This window comes from Rhipicephalus microplus, unplaced genomic scaffold (genome assembly GCF_043290135.1).
Source record: "Rhipicephalus microplus isolate Deutch F79 unplaced genomic scaffold, USDA_Rmic scaffold_47, whole genome shotgun sequence".
In the NCBI taxonomy this organism is placed as follows: domain Eukaryota; kingdom Metazoa; phylum Arthropoda; class Arachnida; order Ixodida; family Ixodidae; genus Rhipicephalus; species Rhipicephalus microplus.
The window spans coordinates 2,007,482-2,025,600 of NW_027464620.1; the positions used below are offsets into that span (position 1 = coordinate 2,007,482).

Sequence of the window (18,119 nt, forward strand, 5' to 3'; positions counted from 1 at the left end):
GGTGACCATGAACCTTCTTAAAGATGGCGGAGAAATTGCGTTAGAAAAACTGGCCAATTTATACACGAAGAGTTTCATGACGGTAAGGATACCAGAATCTTGGAATAACGCCAACATCATTTTAATTCATAAGAAACGAGATGTCAGGGACTTGAAAATTACAGGCTGAGTAAGTTACTGTCTGTTCTATACAACCTATTGGCAAAAATACTAGCTAATAGAACCATGGCGATTTATAGAGATCAATAAACCAAATGACTAAGCAGAATTTCGTTCAGCCTAATCCACAAAAGACCATATTCATACTATCAATCAGAAAATATAGAACTGCGCGGATTACAACCAACTCCGATACATAGCTTTCATAGATTACGATAAAGCGTTTGACTCAGTCAAGGCATCAGAAGTAATGCAGGCAATGTGGAATCAGGATATCGACTAGCCCTACATATACAAACGGGAATAAATATGCAGTGGATCCGCAGCCACCATAATTCTCCATAAAGAAAGCGACAGAATTCTAATAAAAAAGGGTGTAAGTTAGGGAGACACGATCTCTGCAGTGGTATTCACCGCGTGTTTCAAGCAGGTTTTCTGGGCCCTAGATTGGGAAGAGTTGAGGATAAGAGTTAATCGAGAGTACCTTAGTAACTTGTGATTCGCTCATGACATTGCCTTGATGAGTAACTCAGGAGACAAATTAGAGCTCATGATTGCTGAACCGAACACGAAAAGCAGTAAAGTAGACCTGAAAATTAATATGCACAGAAATAAAGTGATGTACAACAGTATCGGCAGAAAACAGCACTTTGCGATAAGTGGAGAGACCCTGAAAGTAGTAAAGAAATATGTCTACTTAAAACAGGTAGTAACCGCGGAGCCAAACCATGAAAGTGAACTAACTAGAAAAATAAGATGGGGTGGATCACATTTGGCAAACATTCTCAAATTATGAATGGTAATCAGCTACTACCAAGCAAGAGGAAGGTATATAACAGCTGCATCTGCCAGTACTTACCTACGCAGCAAAAACTTCAAGGCTAACAAAAATGGCTCAGCTTAAATTGAGGACGACGCAGCGAGCGATATATAGGAAAATGATAGGTGTAACCTCAAGAGACAAGGAGACAGCGGAGTGGGTCAGGGAACGGACTGGTGTTTAGAATATTATAGTTGAAATCAAGGAGAACAAATGAACATGGGGTGGGAACGCGGCGTGTAGGCAGGAGAGCCGCTGGTCGTTAAGCGTAATTAACTGGTTTCCCAGAGAAGGCAAACCTACGAAGGGGAGACAAGAAGTTAGGTGGTCCGATGAGATTAAAAATATCGCAGGTATAACGTGGCAGGCGAAAGGACGAGCCCTGGTTGATTGGTGAATCATGGGAGAGGCCTTTGCGCTGCAATGAGCGTAGTAAGGCTGATGATGATGCTAAGGATGATGAATTTTTTCCAACGTAAGCCCAGCCAAATGTCATTAACTATTATGCAATAACTCTACCTAAAGGTAATCTGCCAGTTGATATAACGCTGGACTGGAATGCAAATAAAGATAAGAGGCATTGTGGTGCACTATAATAACATTCCTGCAGGCTATTCTTTACTAGACAAAAGTGAAAATACTGAAAGTAAGCGCAAAAATAAAACACAACAAAAATGAAAACTAGAGAGAACTGTGGGCGGTACATTTTGCGGAAAACGGATTGTAGGCATAGAATTCAAATTTCGTGCTCAATTCATATGCTCCTAAATCCTAATTTAAGGCTGCGAGTGAAGGTGAAAGTGAGCGTACCTATTTAGACCACACGGCTCTCTCGGAGGTGCGCTATATGGCGCTTTTGCACACTTGTCACTGCTGCTCCCAAAGATACAGCAGCGACACCGCTGCATGGCGTTTTGATTAACTACGGCAAAGCGGACAGCTTCGGAGGGCGTAAAGAAGTTGCTCCCCGAACGATCGGAGTAGCCGCTTCACCGCAGCCGTCTGGCGAGGAGGTTTCCGACGCCTCCCAGTCGCCAGCTACGGCTGATTCGCCTTCGGTGTGAACAAGCCGACGTGAATAAGTCTTGAGTGTTTCTTTTTCGTGGTTGGAAGAACCGCTTCCGTAGTGGCGCATTTTCCGAATACTAAATCACGTAATAAATTAACAGACAAAAATGTTGGGTACCGCAGATATCGGTGGCTTTTGCCTGTATCGATAAGTTGTGTTGCACAGTAGAAATTTTGCTACAAGCTAATAAACTGATATTGCAGGGGGGTACGCAAGCCATACTTTGGTATTACTGAGGACATTTTAGTGATGACAGTAAACTTCGACTGTAAGTAGTGTATAAGAACAGTTTTTTTTTCAAGAATGTGCTGACATCATACTCTCCAAAATGCTACTGTGGGGATGAAAAAGAGGAGAGGCATATAATTTAGAGTGCGCAAATTACGCAAAGAAAGCATAACTAAATTTGGGAAGAAACAAGCAAGTTTGCACAGACACTTCACTACCGGACAGTGGCCTTTAAAGCACCTTAAGCAATAGTAAACATTTTGCTCAAAAGAAATAGCCGAGAAGGAAAGACAGGGAGGTAACCAAGTTTGGGACAAACAGTTTGCTATCCTACGAATGAGAAAATAATGGGAAAGATTAGACAAGCAGATGTGACAGGGATGTCGAGTACCTCCCCAGAGCTGAGGACTATAAAAGACTGCAGGTCTGATATGTTAGGTGATGTCTTTCTCTCTTTACTATCTACATCTGCCTAAATATCTATCTGCAATGCTGGACTAGACAAGTGCTTGGGACGAAAAAGAGAGAGAGAATAATATGAGGGAAAGGGGGCAGGTTGACCAGAAGTAAGGGCATCCGGTTTGCTACCTTGCACTAAGGGAAAGGGGAATGCACTAAGGGAAAGTGGAATGCACTAAAGGAAAGGGGAATGAGGAAGAAAGGTGAGAAAGAAAACTGAGGGCAATATAGGCGCGCGAAAAAGAAAAAAAGAAAGTGAAGGTGCCATCGCCTATTCAATATGCCACGACCACGCAAAAAAAAAACTTAATTAGGCTTCCACTGATTTTCTGTGCGAAGACAGATCATTTCGGCTTTCGAGCACTAACCCTACTGACAAAGTTATGTGTTGCTGTATACGGAACGATGTGTTAGTCCATATACTGCGGGCAAGACTAAAACTGTTTTCGAATGGACGCCTGATTATCAATACGTGGTCCTGAGGACACATTCTGCGTTATCATGTTATTTTTATAACCTAGTTTCAGCTCACAATAATTTTTGATAGTGGCGAGAATGCTGTTGGCCTATGTGCTCAAACTTGGGTGCATTTTAAAGAATACCAGGTGGTCGAAATTTCCGGAGCCCTCCACTACGACATCTCTCATGGTATTATGGTGGTTTTTGGACGTTAAATTTTACATACCAACCAATCAGTATGCAACAAAATTTTTCTTTACTTGCTCATAATTTATCCTTGGTAAGCACTGTCCTTTTTTTTTTTCGCTACATACTTCATAGAAGCAGAGCTTCCAACGTAAAGTAAATGTCATCCTCTTCACAGCAAGCCAGTTAGAACACAGCAATAATATCGATATGGGAACAATACCTGCAATGTTAATTATTGATAACACAAAAACAAAAGCAAGAAAAAAAGCAAAGCTGATGTCTGCGATAATCAATTTTATATTTACTTTCGCATTTCCAAAAAATATATAAAAACATTGGAGAAAAGAAAGGCACACCTTGCACTTTTGTACAAAAATTTCACGTACAAATAATTTCCTCCCGCTATTGAAGGTTCGTTTGCATGCCTACGCACCCAAGACGGCCAGTCGTACAAAGTAGGAGATGAGGGGGTGCATGTTGATCTGGCACTCGTAATCCCCGGCGTCGGTGGGCTGCACACGCTTGATCTGCAGCATCCAGTCTTCGGAGCGATCCATGTGCACAGACTGGAACCGGTCGTCAGCCGTGTACGTCGTCAGGCCCACCGTGAGGACATGGAAGTCGCGGCGGCGTATCCATGACACCTGCACACGAAGACGCTGTGTGTGACGTTTGTAATAATTGTTGGGGTTTATGTTTAAAAACCACAATATGTGAGAAACGTTGTAGTGAAGGACTCAGGAAAATTAGATCGCCTGGGGTTCTTAAAAAAAAAAGGTCTGAGCGCATGGCGACCAAGCATTTTGCCTTCGTCGAAATGCGGCGGCTATGGCCGTAATTTGATCCCACGACTATCGGGTCCGCAGTCAAGCAACATAGCCACTAGACATTCGCATCAAATGGATAGTCTTTGCCTAAAGAGCGTTGCGCTGTGATTGATTGATTGATTCATTCATTGATGTATTGAATGATTAATTCATTCATTCATTCATTGAGTGAGTGAGTAAGTGAGTGAGTGAGTGAGTGAGGGAGTGAGGGAGTGAGTGAGTGAGGTAGGGAGTGAGTTTCTAAGTAACCAAATATAGCATATGACAGACTTCGTTTACTCGAGGTCACAATCGAATTATATCTTCTTGCATTCTTTAGAATTTCCTCAAAATCAGTTGGCGGTACGTTACTGAAGCAAAAGTGTAGAAAAGATGATGCGTACGTCACTTGAGAACATGACGTGGTACTACACCTGTTTTTTTTTTGAGCTGACGATTTTTTGACACTCTTCGAGATATTTTTTTTCATATGCTTGCATAAATACTAACACTTTTGGTGCAAAGATACTTGAGACTTCCCTGGCATTCGCTTGCAGCTGTTTTTTGCAATACCTAAAAACTACAAATATGGCAATAAGTGAGACAATAAAAGGAAAAGAAAATGTAAAATTCTTTAAATGAAGCAACATGATTCGGACAAACGTGTTTTTGTATATTCAATTGGCCTTCTTGCAGAATTTTCACCAAGTGAACACGTTTCAGTGAGACATGCAGCTACTTATAGGTTAATTCACCAAGTGGTATCTTTCTTTGGCCAGCTGTGACTGTAGGTTCAACTTTGCTGTTGATGTTTTAAATATAAAGACAGGCGAAGTAACAATATACCCATTAGAAAAGTAAGTTCGGACCTTATACCTGCACGTAGGCTAGCATTTCCTTAAAACGAAAAAGCCGCAGAAAATGTGTTACGGTGTTGCCAGCATTCTACCACAGGCCGCTTCGTCACCGGAGGTCTTAATCTTACCGCGAACTTCAGCTTACCGCGAGGAACGCTCAATTTGCACGTTTGCATGGGTTAGCGGAGTTAGTTTTGCGAAGTTGCTGGCGCAAATGGGCCGAAAATAATTAGAGCATTGCGCCATGTGCGGCGCGTGCGTCAACTCCTTCATTCGTAATGGCGCCCCAGCTGCTCTCAAGCGTGGACGAGTTCATCGCTCTGAAACCGGTCTGCGCGCAGATAAGCGCACCGTAGAGACACACCCCTCCAGTGAGTCTCGCAAACGCATACATAAACACAAACGGCACTTTCTACTGCAACTGTTGGTTTGACGCCAATGAGAACTTAGTGCGAAGTGCATGGCGTGGAGTCGTGAGCTGTAAGGTGTGTCAGCAGAGATATACTGGACTTACTTCGCCATGTATATCTCTGCTGACACACCTTATAGCGCAAGTCCAGTGAACGAATTAATCGTGGAAGATAGTCATATGTTGGGCTTTTTGCTGTATCATTATGTAGAATGAGACAGTAACTTGACATATAAAATTCGAAAGAGGGCGTTTCAAACATTTACGTGCTTGACACTTTTTTTAATTAAATGTATGTAAGGAGAGGTTGGCGCCAACGCGTGGCGCCGGCTACTCCTCTTCTCTTGCACAAAAGTCGACATCACACATTTTATAGCAAACGCAAGGCTATACATATGTACATAGCACAACACTAACACAATGAGTTCACGTTTTTTAACACTGAGTGTCCACACCACACAGAATTGTGTCCACACTACATAGAAATTTATCCGCATATATGATCGAAAATTGATCGTGAGCTCATCAGTATTTAGGAGAGTGAGAAACGTGGTTTAATGTGCATAAGCTTTAAATGCCCCGTGTAAGTGTGTTTCTTTCTATTGCACAGCACAGTCGACAAGGGGAGTATTAGTACGAGTAGATTTAATTATAATATGGAGAGTTTTACGTTCAAAAACCATGATATGATTATGAGAGACGGCGTAGTGGAAGGCTCCGGAAATTTAGACCACCTGGGGTTCTTTATCGTGCAACTCAAATCTGAGCAGACGTGCTGACAGCAGTTTCCGCAGCCGGGATTTAAAATTGCAGCCTCCGCAGCCGGGATGCGATCCCGCGACCTGCGGGTCAGCAGCTGAGCGCCTTAGCCACTGGACAACCATGGCGGGGCTACAGATGGATTTGAACGTAAAAGTGTGTCAGAGTTCTGCTGGCATGCGCTTTTATTTCCGTTGTAGAGTAACAATATAAAAACCAGTAATAAGTTTTGTTTGAATTTGGAGCAACATTACCCCCTGAAACAAAAGCAAGTGCTTCTGTTGTGGGTCTGTATGTATTCTTTTAGATCTGGCGTTCGAACTTCTACAAGCTGGTGGTTGGAGTCTACAAAAATATATAGAGAAGTAAAACATCACTAGAATATCTTCGCTGATTTATTTTTTCATTTAAGGATTAAAGCTGGAAAATTTGATGGCTGGCTAAGTGACACGCCCTTACATGGTACATCGTTACATGCATGCGTTACTAAAAGTGACTCATGCTATTATATTTTGTGACAGGGAATTTCAGCCATTATAGCTTCGCTATATAGTATACCCGTATAGCTTCGCTAATGATATGCAAACAATCAGATCCTGATGGTGGGCATATCATTAGCAAATCTATACTGGTTTAATGTAAAAAAAAAGTTTTGGAGTTAAAAACAAGTTCAGACTTTTCTGAAACGCGAGAAATATACAGCTCCGGGGACTCCAACTGTCTCACGTAGACTAATCGCACATTGCTTTATTGCATCACGCTCGTTATGCTGTCCTAATGCAGCAGGAGACTGTAATTATAAGAGCCACAATTTCAGTATTATGGCTGTGACGCTGCCACCTCCACACGCGCCATCACCATCATGCACATTACACCATATCAGAGCAGTCCACGTCTCTGTGATAGCGCACACATATTAAAGGAAGAGATACATTGCGAAGCCTGAGGAAAATTAATGCGTTGCAACTCAGTTTCGCAAGACATCGTTGGTGAATGCAATAAATGGGTCAAGCACACCCACGTAGGCTGAGCGTAATTGCAGTAGGTGTGCCCAGGCTGCGAAAAGATAGATTTCGTGGTAAACGTTCTATGCGAACATTGCCTCTACATTCATCAAGTGGTATATTTACACCTCCGATTTCTCTTTATAGCATGATGCCATATATTACCGCCCTCCGTAGAGTAATGGCCACTTTAAAGCGAAGGTACCCCGCTTTAAATAGCGCGAATTCACAGAATATAAATAACAATAAAAAAGGGGGTGGTATTGTAATACATCAGATCTTATCTCTTGCATACCAGTCCAGGGGGCCTCAGAAGATAAACACGTGTATTTATATTTAGCTTCACTATTTCGCACTACAAGTGTGCATTTGTACGGGGTGTAAAAAAGCAGATATGTACACGTAGAATTTGAAAGCAAATTTATGAAAACGCGTCACTGTACAGCTGCAATACATCCCCTAAATCCTTATCTGCCCGACGCTTACGATACCGAATACACAGAACACATCTAGGCTATGCATGTGCAATACATACGCTGAAAACACAGGTATCTAAATACGCATGAGGAAAGAATGCGTTAAAAAAGAATCGCTTTTTCTCGTCTATTCCGTCCCCTTTCTATAATTCTCGCGAAGAATACTCTCTCGTTTCTTTTTTTTTTCATAAAGGGCACACAATATTTAAGGTGCAGTAGTCCGTCACTCACCCGTCTCCTTTTCCCACGTTATCGAAGGGAGGAACCATGGCACATGTCTCAATATCTGATTAATGTGTACATGTAGAAGTGTAGACGGTTTAAGAAGTTTGCACGGTTCCATGTCGATGATATAATAGCGCCAAAATCGAGAGAAGAACACACAATATTCAGGCACAAGCGCTTGTTTTGTATACTCTCACTTTTCCAGTATTCCAGTGTTACGCTATACCTAGTCACCAAGAAATGTGTAATGGAGGTTATCTCATTTCACTGACCTCTACAATAAGCCAAACATGACCGATGTCGTACGTAACAAAGTTACCAAAATAAGGTCTCGGTTCACGGAGCTGCAGTAACCGCAAAGCTCTCCGAAGCAGCACAGTCATCGGCGTGCGGTCGGTCCGTGTGCGTTCGCCGACACCATCCGACGGCCGCCGAGGACTATCTGACGTGCCATCTCGACACATTCGTCGCACGACACGCCTCACGCGCAACGAACATGTCACACTCAGCGCTATTAATTTGAAACACCTCAGTGTCTGCGGCGGACGGGGGTGGGGATCGTGTCCGTTGACACCGCTATTTTTCGATGCCCTCTGACCACGGCGACAATTTCGTTCTGCCGTTTGGCTTTTCGCGACTCAGCGAGGGAGACAGAGGAAGGGGGTGGTTTTCCTTTTGTCTTCCCAGCGCCTCTTTATCACTGGCACCGCGCGGATCAATTCGCTGTCTGATACAACGACGACAATGTTTCTTTCTTCGCCGCTCAGAGGGCGTCGAACTACCCTTATTTGTTGTATTCGTCATTTGTCTCTCTAGCTCTTACATTACATTTAGGATTACGGCTAAATTAGAATCTGGGAATCGATGCGCGCGATGGTAGTTACAGCGAGGAATCGTTCAACTACTTAAAACTTTGAATCAGAAAAAATTGCGTTTGCCGAGCGCTTTTCTGTCACTAGTGAGTCTGAAGTTCTCGTGCTAAGTCATAACTAGTTTGGATAGGGTACCATAGCGACTGTGTTTCGGATGATCTGCAAGAGCGCTTACGCAGAGAGCTTTGCGTGCATTGTGAAGAGAATAGGCATTTATGGTAATGATTAGGAACACCCAAAAACTGGCGTCACTGATAGGTCACTTGTAGAAATTTTCAAAATGAAAACCAAATAGTATTTAAAACTATACTCATTAAATATTTCATAATTGAGCAGCTGAAGTTCACACCCATACTTCACAGTCCTGGAAACTTCAGAGTACTGCTAACATGTGGGCATGGCAGCAGCACAAACGGCAACATGTTAAGGAATCCGTTCTGCTTTGTTCTACAGGTGACGGCGATTCTTCTTGGAAGCGCGCCCCACCGCGGTGGTCTAGTGGCTAAGGTACTCGGCTGCTGACCCGCAGGTCGCAGGTTCAAATCCCGGCTGCGGCGGCTGTATTTTCGATGGAGGCGGAAATGTTGTAGGCCCGTGTGCTCAGATTTGGGTGCACGTTAAAGAACCCCAGGTGGTCGAAATTTCCGGAGCCCTCCACTACGGCGTCTCTCATAATCATATGGTGGTTTTGGGACGTTAAACCCCACATATCAATCAATCTTCTTGGAAGCGCGCTCCCACCGCCCGGCTGCAGTGCAGAAGCAGCAAGTGCCGATCAGATTGCAGGAGCTGGTATCCGGCTATCATCAAGTGGCTATCACCTCGTCAGCAACACGAGCCTGTTCCTCGTTCAAAAGTATGCATGGATGCCGACAGGAGGAGCGTCACATCAGTTGACGTCACAACTCGTCCAGCCCGCATAAGAAGAGAAGGTGCACCGTCGTCCTTCAGTGGGCAAGGCAGCAGCACAAACGGCAACATGTTAAGGAATCCGTTCTGCTTTGTCCTACAGGTTTGTAAACATTTGCCTACGCATTGCTACCGCAACGATGACCGTTTTTTAGTGCTGTTGCCTTGTCCCACAATGATAAAATATGTACTTAGTTGTATTTGTTCCTTACCAACGAACTTGTTAGTGTGTGGCGATATTGAATCAAATCCTGGTCCCACGAAAAAGGAGATGTTGGAAGCGCTCCTCACTGGTCAAGCCAAAACAAATGAAATTATAGAAGCTATACGCAGCAATCAGAACGTAATTGAAAGTAAGATATCGACCATAACCGAAAGGGTACAGCGGATGGATCAGCAGCTATTGCTGTTGAACAAGTTGGGGAACCAAATCTGCGAAATAGAAACATCAGTTTCTAATTTTGAACAAGGATTATCGTCGCTATCTAGAAAAGTAGATGACTTGGAAAATAGGAGCCGTAGAAACAACCTCATTTTATACGGCCTAGACGAAGTTAAAGGAGAGACAGGCGAGGAGCTGCTAACAAGAGTAAAGGATAAGGTATTCCAAGAAAAACTAAAGTTAACTGGCGAAACTATTGAGCGGTGCCATAGGCTTGGCAAGAAACAAGAGAACAAGCCTCGCCCGGTAATTATGCGGTTCATGGATTACCGAGAAAAAGTGTCAGTACTAATGACGGCGCACAAGCTAAAAGACACTCCGTTTTCGCTCTCAGAGGACTTTTCCTTCCGAGTTCAGAAAATTCGAAAAAAATTGTGGAAAAGCGCTGTAAAAGATAAAGAGGATGGTGCTAAGGTAAAACTTGTCTATGGCAAACTGAGTATCAACAGCGTATTGTTGGTTGGGATGAACTTAACGATTCCAGGTTTAGAATTTTAAACAAGCAAAGCTGACGGTGCAAAGCTGACCCTCACTGCTTGAAAGTTGTCAACGTAAACTGTAGAAGTGTTATAAATAAGATAACTAAGTTAGAGGCCTTGTTGCTCACGCATGATCCCCATATCGCTGTTCTAACCGAAACCTGGTTACACAAAGACATATACGATAGCGAATTTGCACCAGCTGGCTACAGCGTATATTGGAAAGATCGGGGCAGTAAAGGGGGAGGAATTGCTCTGATATATAAAAATTCTTTGAACGTCATAAGAATGCCTGATATACCTAATGATGAAGGTGTTTTTTGCAAGGCCTTTCATGGCAGCACAAAATTCATCATTGGAGGTATCTACAGGCCCCCCAACTCCACTATTACAGTATTGGAAGAGCTGCGGACATACCTCGACAAACATGTACAGATCGGTGATCGCATTATTTTGAGTGGGGATTTTAATTTGCCTGATGTTGAATGGAAAGCCTTCTCGCTTAAAACCCGTAATAATTCATTTGGCGAAGAATCGTTAGATATTGCCTTTACGTTTGATTTATTACAGATTGTCGATGACCTTACCAGAGTACAAGGTAGCTCTTCGGCAATCCTTGATCTTTTTTTTTGTTAGCGGGTAAATTTCTTCCAAGACAGCTTGCAGTGTTTATCCTAGAATATCGGATCACAAGGCTGTGCTCCTGGAACTATCAGATGTTTCCCTAAACAAGAACTTAAAAACTAAAACTTTCCCAAATTTCTCTCACGCAGACGACACATCAATCATAGATATGCTGTCTTTTACCTTTGATGCCTTTTCACTCAGTAATCTTCACGTTGAAAGTCTTCAGAATTTCTTTAAAGATATTGATAATGAATGTGTCGAGCTATTTGTACCGCGCATCACAAAAAAAAATGCCAAAGAAAAATCTCTGGATCACTCGGGACACATTACGTTTGAAAAGGCAATTAAAAAGGCTAAAAAAACAAGTCACGCAAATGCACTTCTTGTAGAAAAACAAAAATATCTGAAACTAGCTGCAAGCTCAAAATTCAGCTGACTGAAGATAAAAACTGCTATTATAGTGAGTCTCTCCCAAGGTTTATAGCCACAACCCCTGACAAATTTTGGCAGACAATTAGTCCAACATCTTCAGTCTGTGACGTGTTCGCTATTGACGGTGTGCGAGTAAACGATGAATATTATTTCTAATGCATTTAACAAGCACTTTAAATCTTTGTACAAGACAATGATTCACTTCCGATATTTGAAGCGAATTTTCCCCCCCATGTCAGACGTAGTAATAAGTGAAGAAGGTATTCTTAATATGCTTTTAAAGCTTGATGTAAAAAAGTCGCCAGGACCAGACAATATCCCGAACATGTTCTTACAGAGTTACGCAGACTGTACTTCAAAATATTTACATGTCTTGTTTTCGAGATCTTTACATGAGGGAGAATTGCCGAGTGACGGGAGAACCGCCAGAGTGAAGCCATTGCATAAAACAGGACCCAAGCATATGATTAGTAACTACCGTCCAATTCCTTTAACATCAACTTGCTCAAATTACTAGAACACATTATACACAATCACATATCTGACTTTCTGGAAACACATAGTGTACTAACCAACTTTCAACATGGGTTCCGGAAGGGATACTCTACCTGCACTCAGCTGGTACAGAAAGTGCATGACTTTGCTATCTTTATTAATAACGGCAATCAAACCGACGCCATTTTCATGGATTTCTTCAAAGCCTTTGATAAATTTTCACACCAAAAATTACTTTTCAAACTAGACAAAACTTTCAGGAACAACCAATTACTTAAATGGGTCTTGGCATACCTATCAGACCGGGGACAGTTTGTTAATTTTAAAAACAGCAGCTCCTGTAGGCTAAAGGTTAGCTCTGGCGTTCCCCAGGGTTCGGTGCTTGGTCCCATTCTCTTTCTGGTATATATTAATGATATAGTTGACAATATTCCTCTGAAAATGAAACTTTTTGCAGATGATTGCGTAATTTACTCTGAAATAAGCAGCATGTCAGATCAATTTCTTCTGAACGATGCCCTTCAAAAAGTTATCACGTGGTGTGACCAATGGCAGATGGCTGTAAACTTCGATAAAACTGTAGTCATGAGAATTTTATTTATTTATTTATTTATTTATTTTTTATTTAGGTACCCTAAGGGCCCAAATGAGCAATACATAGGGGGGGGGATGGGTTGAAAGCCGACACAACGTATAATATTGTAAAAAGAAAGAATCAACACAACAAAAGTGACAATACAATATCCTAAAGGCAGTAAAAGTACACAATTGCAAAGTACAGCGTGAAACATATCAAAAAGTGTAAAATTGACAGAAAATCTGGTATTTGGAAGGCAGGAACACAAATTTAGAGCCTAAAAAAGATGACCATGATGAAGACAAGTTACAGTGTATTTTTAATAGCTAGAAAAGCGAGGAGTGCGGTTTGAAAAGAAGAGGTGTCTGTTTGGTCTACTAGGCTATTAGGTAAAGAATTCCATTCATTGATTGCCAGAACAAGGAGTGAGTTCTGATATTTGTTTGTTCGGGCAAAAATTGGGCCAACTTTGTGAGCGTGGTCAGCGCGTGCGGACGTATAGGGTGCCGGGAGTATAAATTTGCGAGCGAATGGTGTTGGATGATGGTACAGGGTGTGAAAAAAAGTTAATCTTGACAACTGCCTGCGTTGGGTGAGAGGGGAGAGATTAAGTTCGTCCTTCAAGGCAGATACACTCTGGTATCTTGAGTACGATGACAGAATGAAGCGCGCGGCCTTGTTCTGTACGGATTCAAGCATGTTAGTCAGACACATCTGATGTGAATGCCAGATAATTTGCGCGTATTCTAGTGAAGAGCGGATAAGAGCATTATACGCGTGAAGGAATTACCCAGAAAAGGAATCCTTTTGTCTTTAATTACTCTGTGAACGCAATCACTCTGAGAGAAGTAACTCAATATAAGTACCTCGGTTTATAGATAACTAATAATCTTAATTGGAATAAGCACATTGATTTTGTTATTGCTGCCGCGAATAGAAAGCTTTTCTTTCTTAGACAAGCGCTGAAACTTTCCACTCCTGATGTTCGTTTACTTGCGTACAAGTCAGTAGTTCGACCAGCATTAAAATATTGCGTCATTATCTGGGATCCATACACAAATACAAACATCAGCAGGCTAGAAAACGTACAAAAGAAGGCTGCGCGCTACATATTTAACAAATTTGGGCGCACTTCAGTTACCGAACTTCTACGACGAGCCGACTTACCGTCGTTAGCACACAGGAATTTTTTATCGCGACTGAAGTGTTTCTATCAAATAATCAAGGGGCATTATAAAATAAATTTTTCAGATGTGATTTCATTTTCAGCTGGGTACGCGACCAGACAAAGACACCAACTAACAGTCACCCCCCATCGCACACGTACTAACTGTTATAAGTATTCCTTCTTTCCCAGAACTATTTTCGATTGGAATAAACTTCAGAATTCACAAGTTCTACAGCCTTCTCTAAGTTTGTTTGAGTCCCACCTTAATTAGCATTGTATACCAATCCTCTGTTGTTGTTGTTTTTTTATTTTTTTGTGTGTATTATTTGTAACAACTTTTTGTACCCGAGAATAACAGCCATTTCATCTGTATTGAATAGTACAGTTGTTGTTAACTATGTATCCTTTTTATGCACTGTAACCCACCTGCTAAAATCCCTATCAGGGATTGCAGTATTTATAAATAAATAAAATAAAATAACATGCATCCAGTTTATATATGTGTGTTTTCTTTCGTCTGATATATACAGACACGTTCCAATAGCCCCACATTGTATCTCATGTGTGTTGATGCTGCGGTGAAGAGAAGATTGATTGATTTGTGGGTTTTAACGTCCCAAAACCACTATTTGATTATGAGAGACGCTGTAGTGGAGGGCTCCGGAAATTTTGACCACCTGGGGTTCTTTAACGTGCACCCAAATCTGAGCACACGGGCCTAAAACATTTCCGCCTCCATCGCAAATGCAGCCGCCACAGCCGGGATTCGATCCCGCGACCTGCGGGTCAGCAGCCGAGTACCTTAGCCACTCGACCACCGTGGCGGGGCTGGGGTGAAGAGATCGTGAGGTGATAATATGTAAATCGATATCATTAAATTAAGGTCGGTAAATCACAAATAGCACCGCAGCAGGCATCGGACCTCACGTAAATGACAGCGTAATTACTCGAATTTCTATTCCAAGACAAAAACAAACTTTTCGCGTACCTTATGCGAACATGCTCACAAACTTCGACAGCAGCGACGCATTTCGAGCAAACTAGCGTCACTACTACAGGCAGACGCAAGCGAATCAAGTGCGCAGAAAAAAAAAAGCTTGACAATTATCTCTAAAATGACTCAGACGAAATATAAGTAAACCGTGCTCTTTTAAATAAAACCAAGTTACCACGCAAACTCAGTCAACGTCAGAACTGTCCTCGCGCAACGTCTAAATTAAAAAGCAGAAGAAAAACAAAAGCGTGCTTCCACGATCGAACAGTGTCATAAAAATGTTGGCCAGACCGTTTTCGCGTTCACCTTCTTTTCCTCTTCAGCTCTTTTACCATTTAAATTTTTGTCTGCGGCTTCGTTCTGCCTTCTTTTCTTCTGGTTTTCTGGATCGGTGAACTCTGCTTAGGGCGAAAGCCAGAGAGGTGTTGCTAGCGCACGTCCTCCCAACGTGACTTCGGACCGCTGTGCCAGTTTGACCTGGCTGCGCCGAGCTTGTCCCAAGGCTGTGGCAGCGAGGACTTAGGCGCTCTTCGATTCTTCGCTGTTTTAAGTGAACAAGAAAATAAAGAGAAGGCGTGCCTTTTGTTTCCGAACCGAACTATCGGCTTCCACCGTGAAATCACTCACCGTGCGATAAGTAAACAAGTTGCCTCAAGCCGCTGTTGGACAGTTAGGCCTCCGCAATATAACGTTCCTGATCGATAGGATGCTGTTTAGTCAGCCATCGAAGCGCAGAAAAATAAGATACAGTAACTTTCTATCTTTCTTCACACGTCTCGCCAGATTTAAACAGTTTCTCAAAACTACGTATTGACTACGGTATGACCAAATTTTATGATGAGATATGTCTAGCGGCCGCGATATATTGCACAGTGAAGTTCACGATATCCGAGAGTACGACGGAGTTAGATGCTGCTCTAGCAAAATGCTTTGGCCTCTCTTCTCCCGCTACATCACTACTTTGCGTCATCTCTTTCTGAAACGAAGCACCAGAAAAAAAAATTTATTATAGTGCCTCCTGTTCTCGCTCCCAAGAAACAGTTTAGATCCCGGACTCGTACGTTGATCTCAAAGAAGCGACGACAACCGAGCCAAAACAAGTTTATCGCTGAAGGGAAAAACGAGCAGATGTGTTTTTTTTTGCTTGGTCATAAATTCGAGATCAACTAGCCATTAGTGTCTCGTACACGAGAATAAAGCACTTTCGAACAACAAAACGCAAGAATGCATCGAAGCACTTATTTCTGCGCGGCGATAAAATTGAGCTCGGGGTTTAGCGCTTGCCACTGACGTGAAAAAGAGAGAGAAAGAGAGAAAGGAAGTAATTTATTTTAGACCACGCAGAGCTACGAGAAATTGACTTTCTTCAAGACAAATGCGCAACACGCCATGCGGGTTTGGTTGCTCTTTCCTACAAGGCAAAGGACGCGAGCATAAAATAAAAATTAATGCTGCAAGAGCAGCTGCGTCATAGCAACATTTGCAAACGCACTAATACTCACCAGTGTCGCCATCGCCAGTGCATTATTTTAACACAGCCGTTGCGTGTTCGTGTTGCTTTGTGGAGAGCTCAAGGTTCGCTTTTTCAGTAACTGCATGACGCGTGTGAACTAGCGAGCGAAACTCTGTGGCCTGTGGTCGCGTTTTCTGCAGGCATTTTCAGTGAATCCTGTTTTTATATGCGTATGATGTGTCGAACTTCATAAATGAAGCATCAATTTGTCGCACACCATGCACAGACAGCAACTGCATCGGGAGGTCTACCCGCCGCACTCAGAGTGATCTTATTCTTTAGTGAAGACACTAGGTGTAGGATCACGGTAAGAAGTGGGTACGTGGCAGTTTCAGTTTACTTTTATTTACATAGTGCCGTAAGCTTGAGGGGGTCTTGTCAGCCGTTGCGCTGCATTTGCTCCGGCTCGCACCTTTGCTTTGACGGCGCTCACTCGAAGCGTACAACCGGATTAACCTTGACCGCACAGACACTACGGCACCCGCATGGCACCCCGTGAAGTGCTGCAGCGCCTGCGACTACCGAGTGTTGCGAGGTCCTGTTAACCCAGAACAAAGGAAACAACCCACACGTGGGCGGCGAAGGGGTAGGGACGAAAACTTCGTTGTGACGACCCCCCCCCCCAATTGCCTCTCAGCACGTTCGGCTCACGTTTTCTGTTCACGCGCCTAGAGGCTCGCCGCCGATTCAAGGCGGCAAGTTTGCATTGCGATACTGTGCGATCGCCGTCGACCTTTCGCCCCGGTCCAGCTTACTTCTGGTGGCTCTCGGAAGCGGGCATGCTTGCGACACGTGAAAGAGTGACTGACGTCAAAGTTATCGGGCACCCGGTCGGCGCCTTTGGTGCGCGTTGTCAAACTGGCATGTCTTCGACTGCTTGTGTGCTTATCCTTGCAAACGCACTCGTAAGTAGAACCGCGTGCGGTAAGCGAGTGGATCAGGCGGAATATTGCCTCATCGGCAAGAAGTTTACGTGTTACAATAAGAAGCCGCTCCCATGGCCACGAACCCCAGTACGTGTAGCTTAAAGTCTAGATAACTGTGCGCCGCGGAGCTTGCCTGTGTCTCTACGACTTTTCTAGTTTTGTTTTATTTACATTTTGGTTGTGTCATATGGGGAGAGGGTATGAGCCCTCACGTGCACGAAGGTGGCGTCCTTGTAGCGGGTTTTCGATCGACCAAGTGTACTTTCCTCTCAGAGGACAAACAAGCGACGATTTGCCGATGAGTTGTGTAAGGGCTTAGCACCGAGGGAATAAGAGGCCCCGAAATTCCGCCAGGCGTTCTGAACCGGGTTTAAGGTGTGGCACCATCGGCTCTGCCTAATGCCGTAGGGTCTCCCTACAGAAGACGGTTGATTTCCAAAGTGTTCCCTTTTCTTTTCTTTTTTTTTTGTAACGTTCATGTCCATGCTTATGTAACTTCTGTAGAGTGTGTAAGTATAAGTTTTTCTCAGCCTTACTGGAACTTCTCCAGCGTCTTTACTTCCTTTTCAAACGACCATAAAGTCAATTGCTTCTATTTGCATAGCGGCAGTACTTCTCCCACTTTGCTATACCACCTCGCGCGGTGCGTCTCGGGAGCCGAGTGGGGAGTATTTGTTTCTCAACAGCAAAAAAGCCTGAATTTTACTCTAGACATGATCGTGAAAAATCAATCACTACTTAATAAATGTATTTTAACATAAAAAAC

At 43.1% G+C, this 18,119-nt stretch overlaps 1 protein-coding gene across 1 annotated transcript in view; it reads right to left on the reverse strand.

The window, feature by feature from the left end:
- The window catches only part of LOC142788204 (zwei Ig domain protein zig-8-like), a 238,048-nt gene that overhangs the window by 25,493 nt on the left and 194,436 nt on the right, over positions 1 to 18,119 (reverse strand). Inside the window, exon 3 of the mRNA XM_075884776.1 lies at positions 3,817 to 4,027. Within this exon, the coding sequence (XP_075740891.1) occupies positions 3,817 to 4,027 (211 nt within the window). The remainder of the gene's footprint in view (positions 1 to 3,816; positions 4,028 to 18,119) is intronic.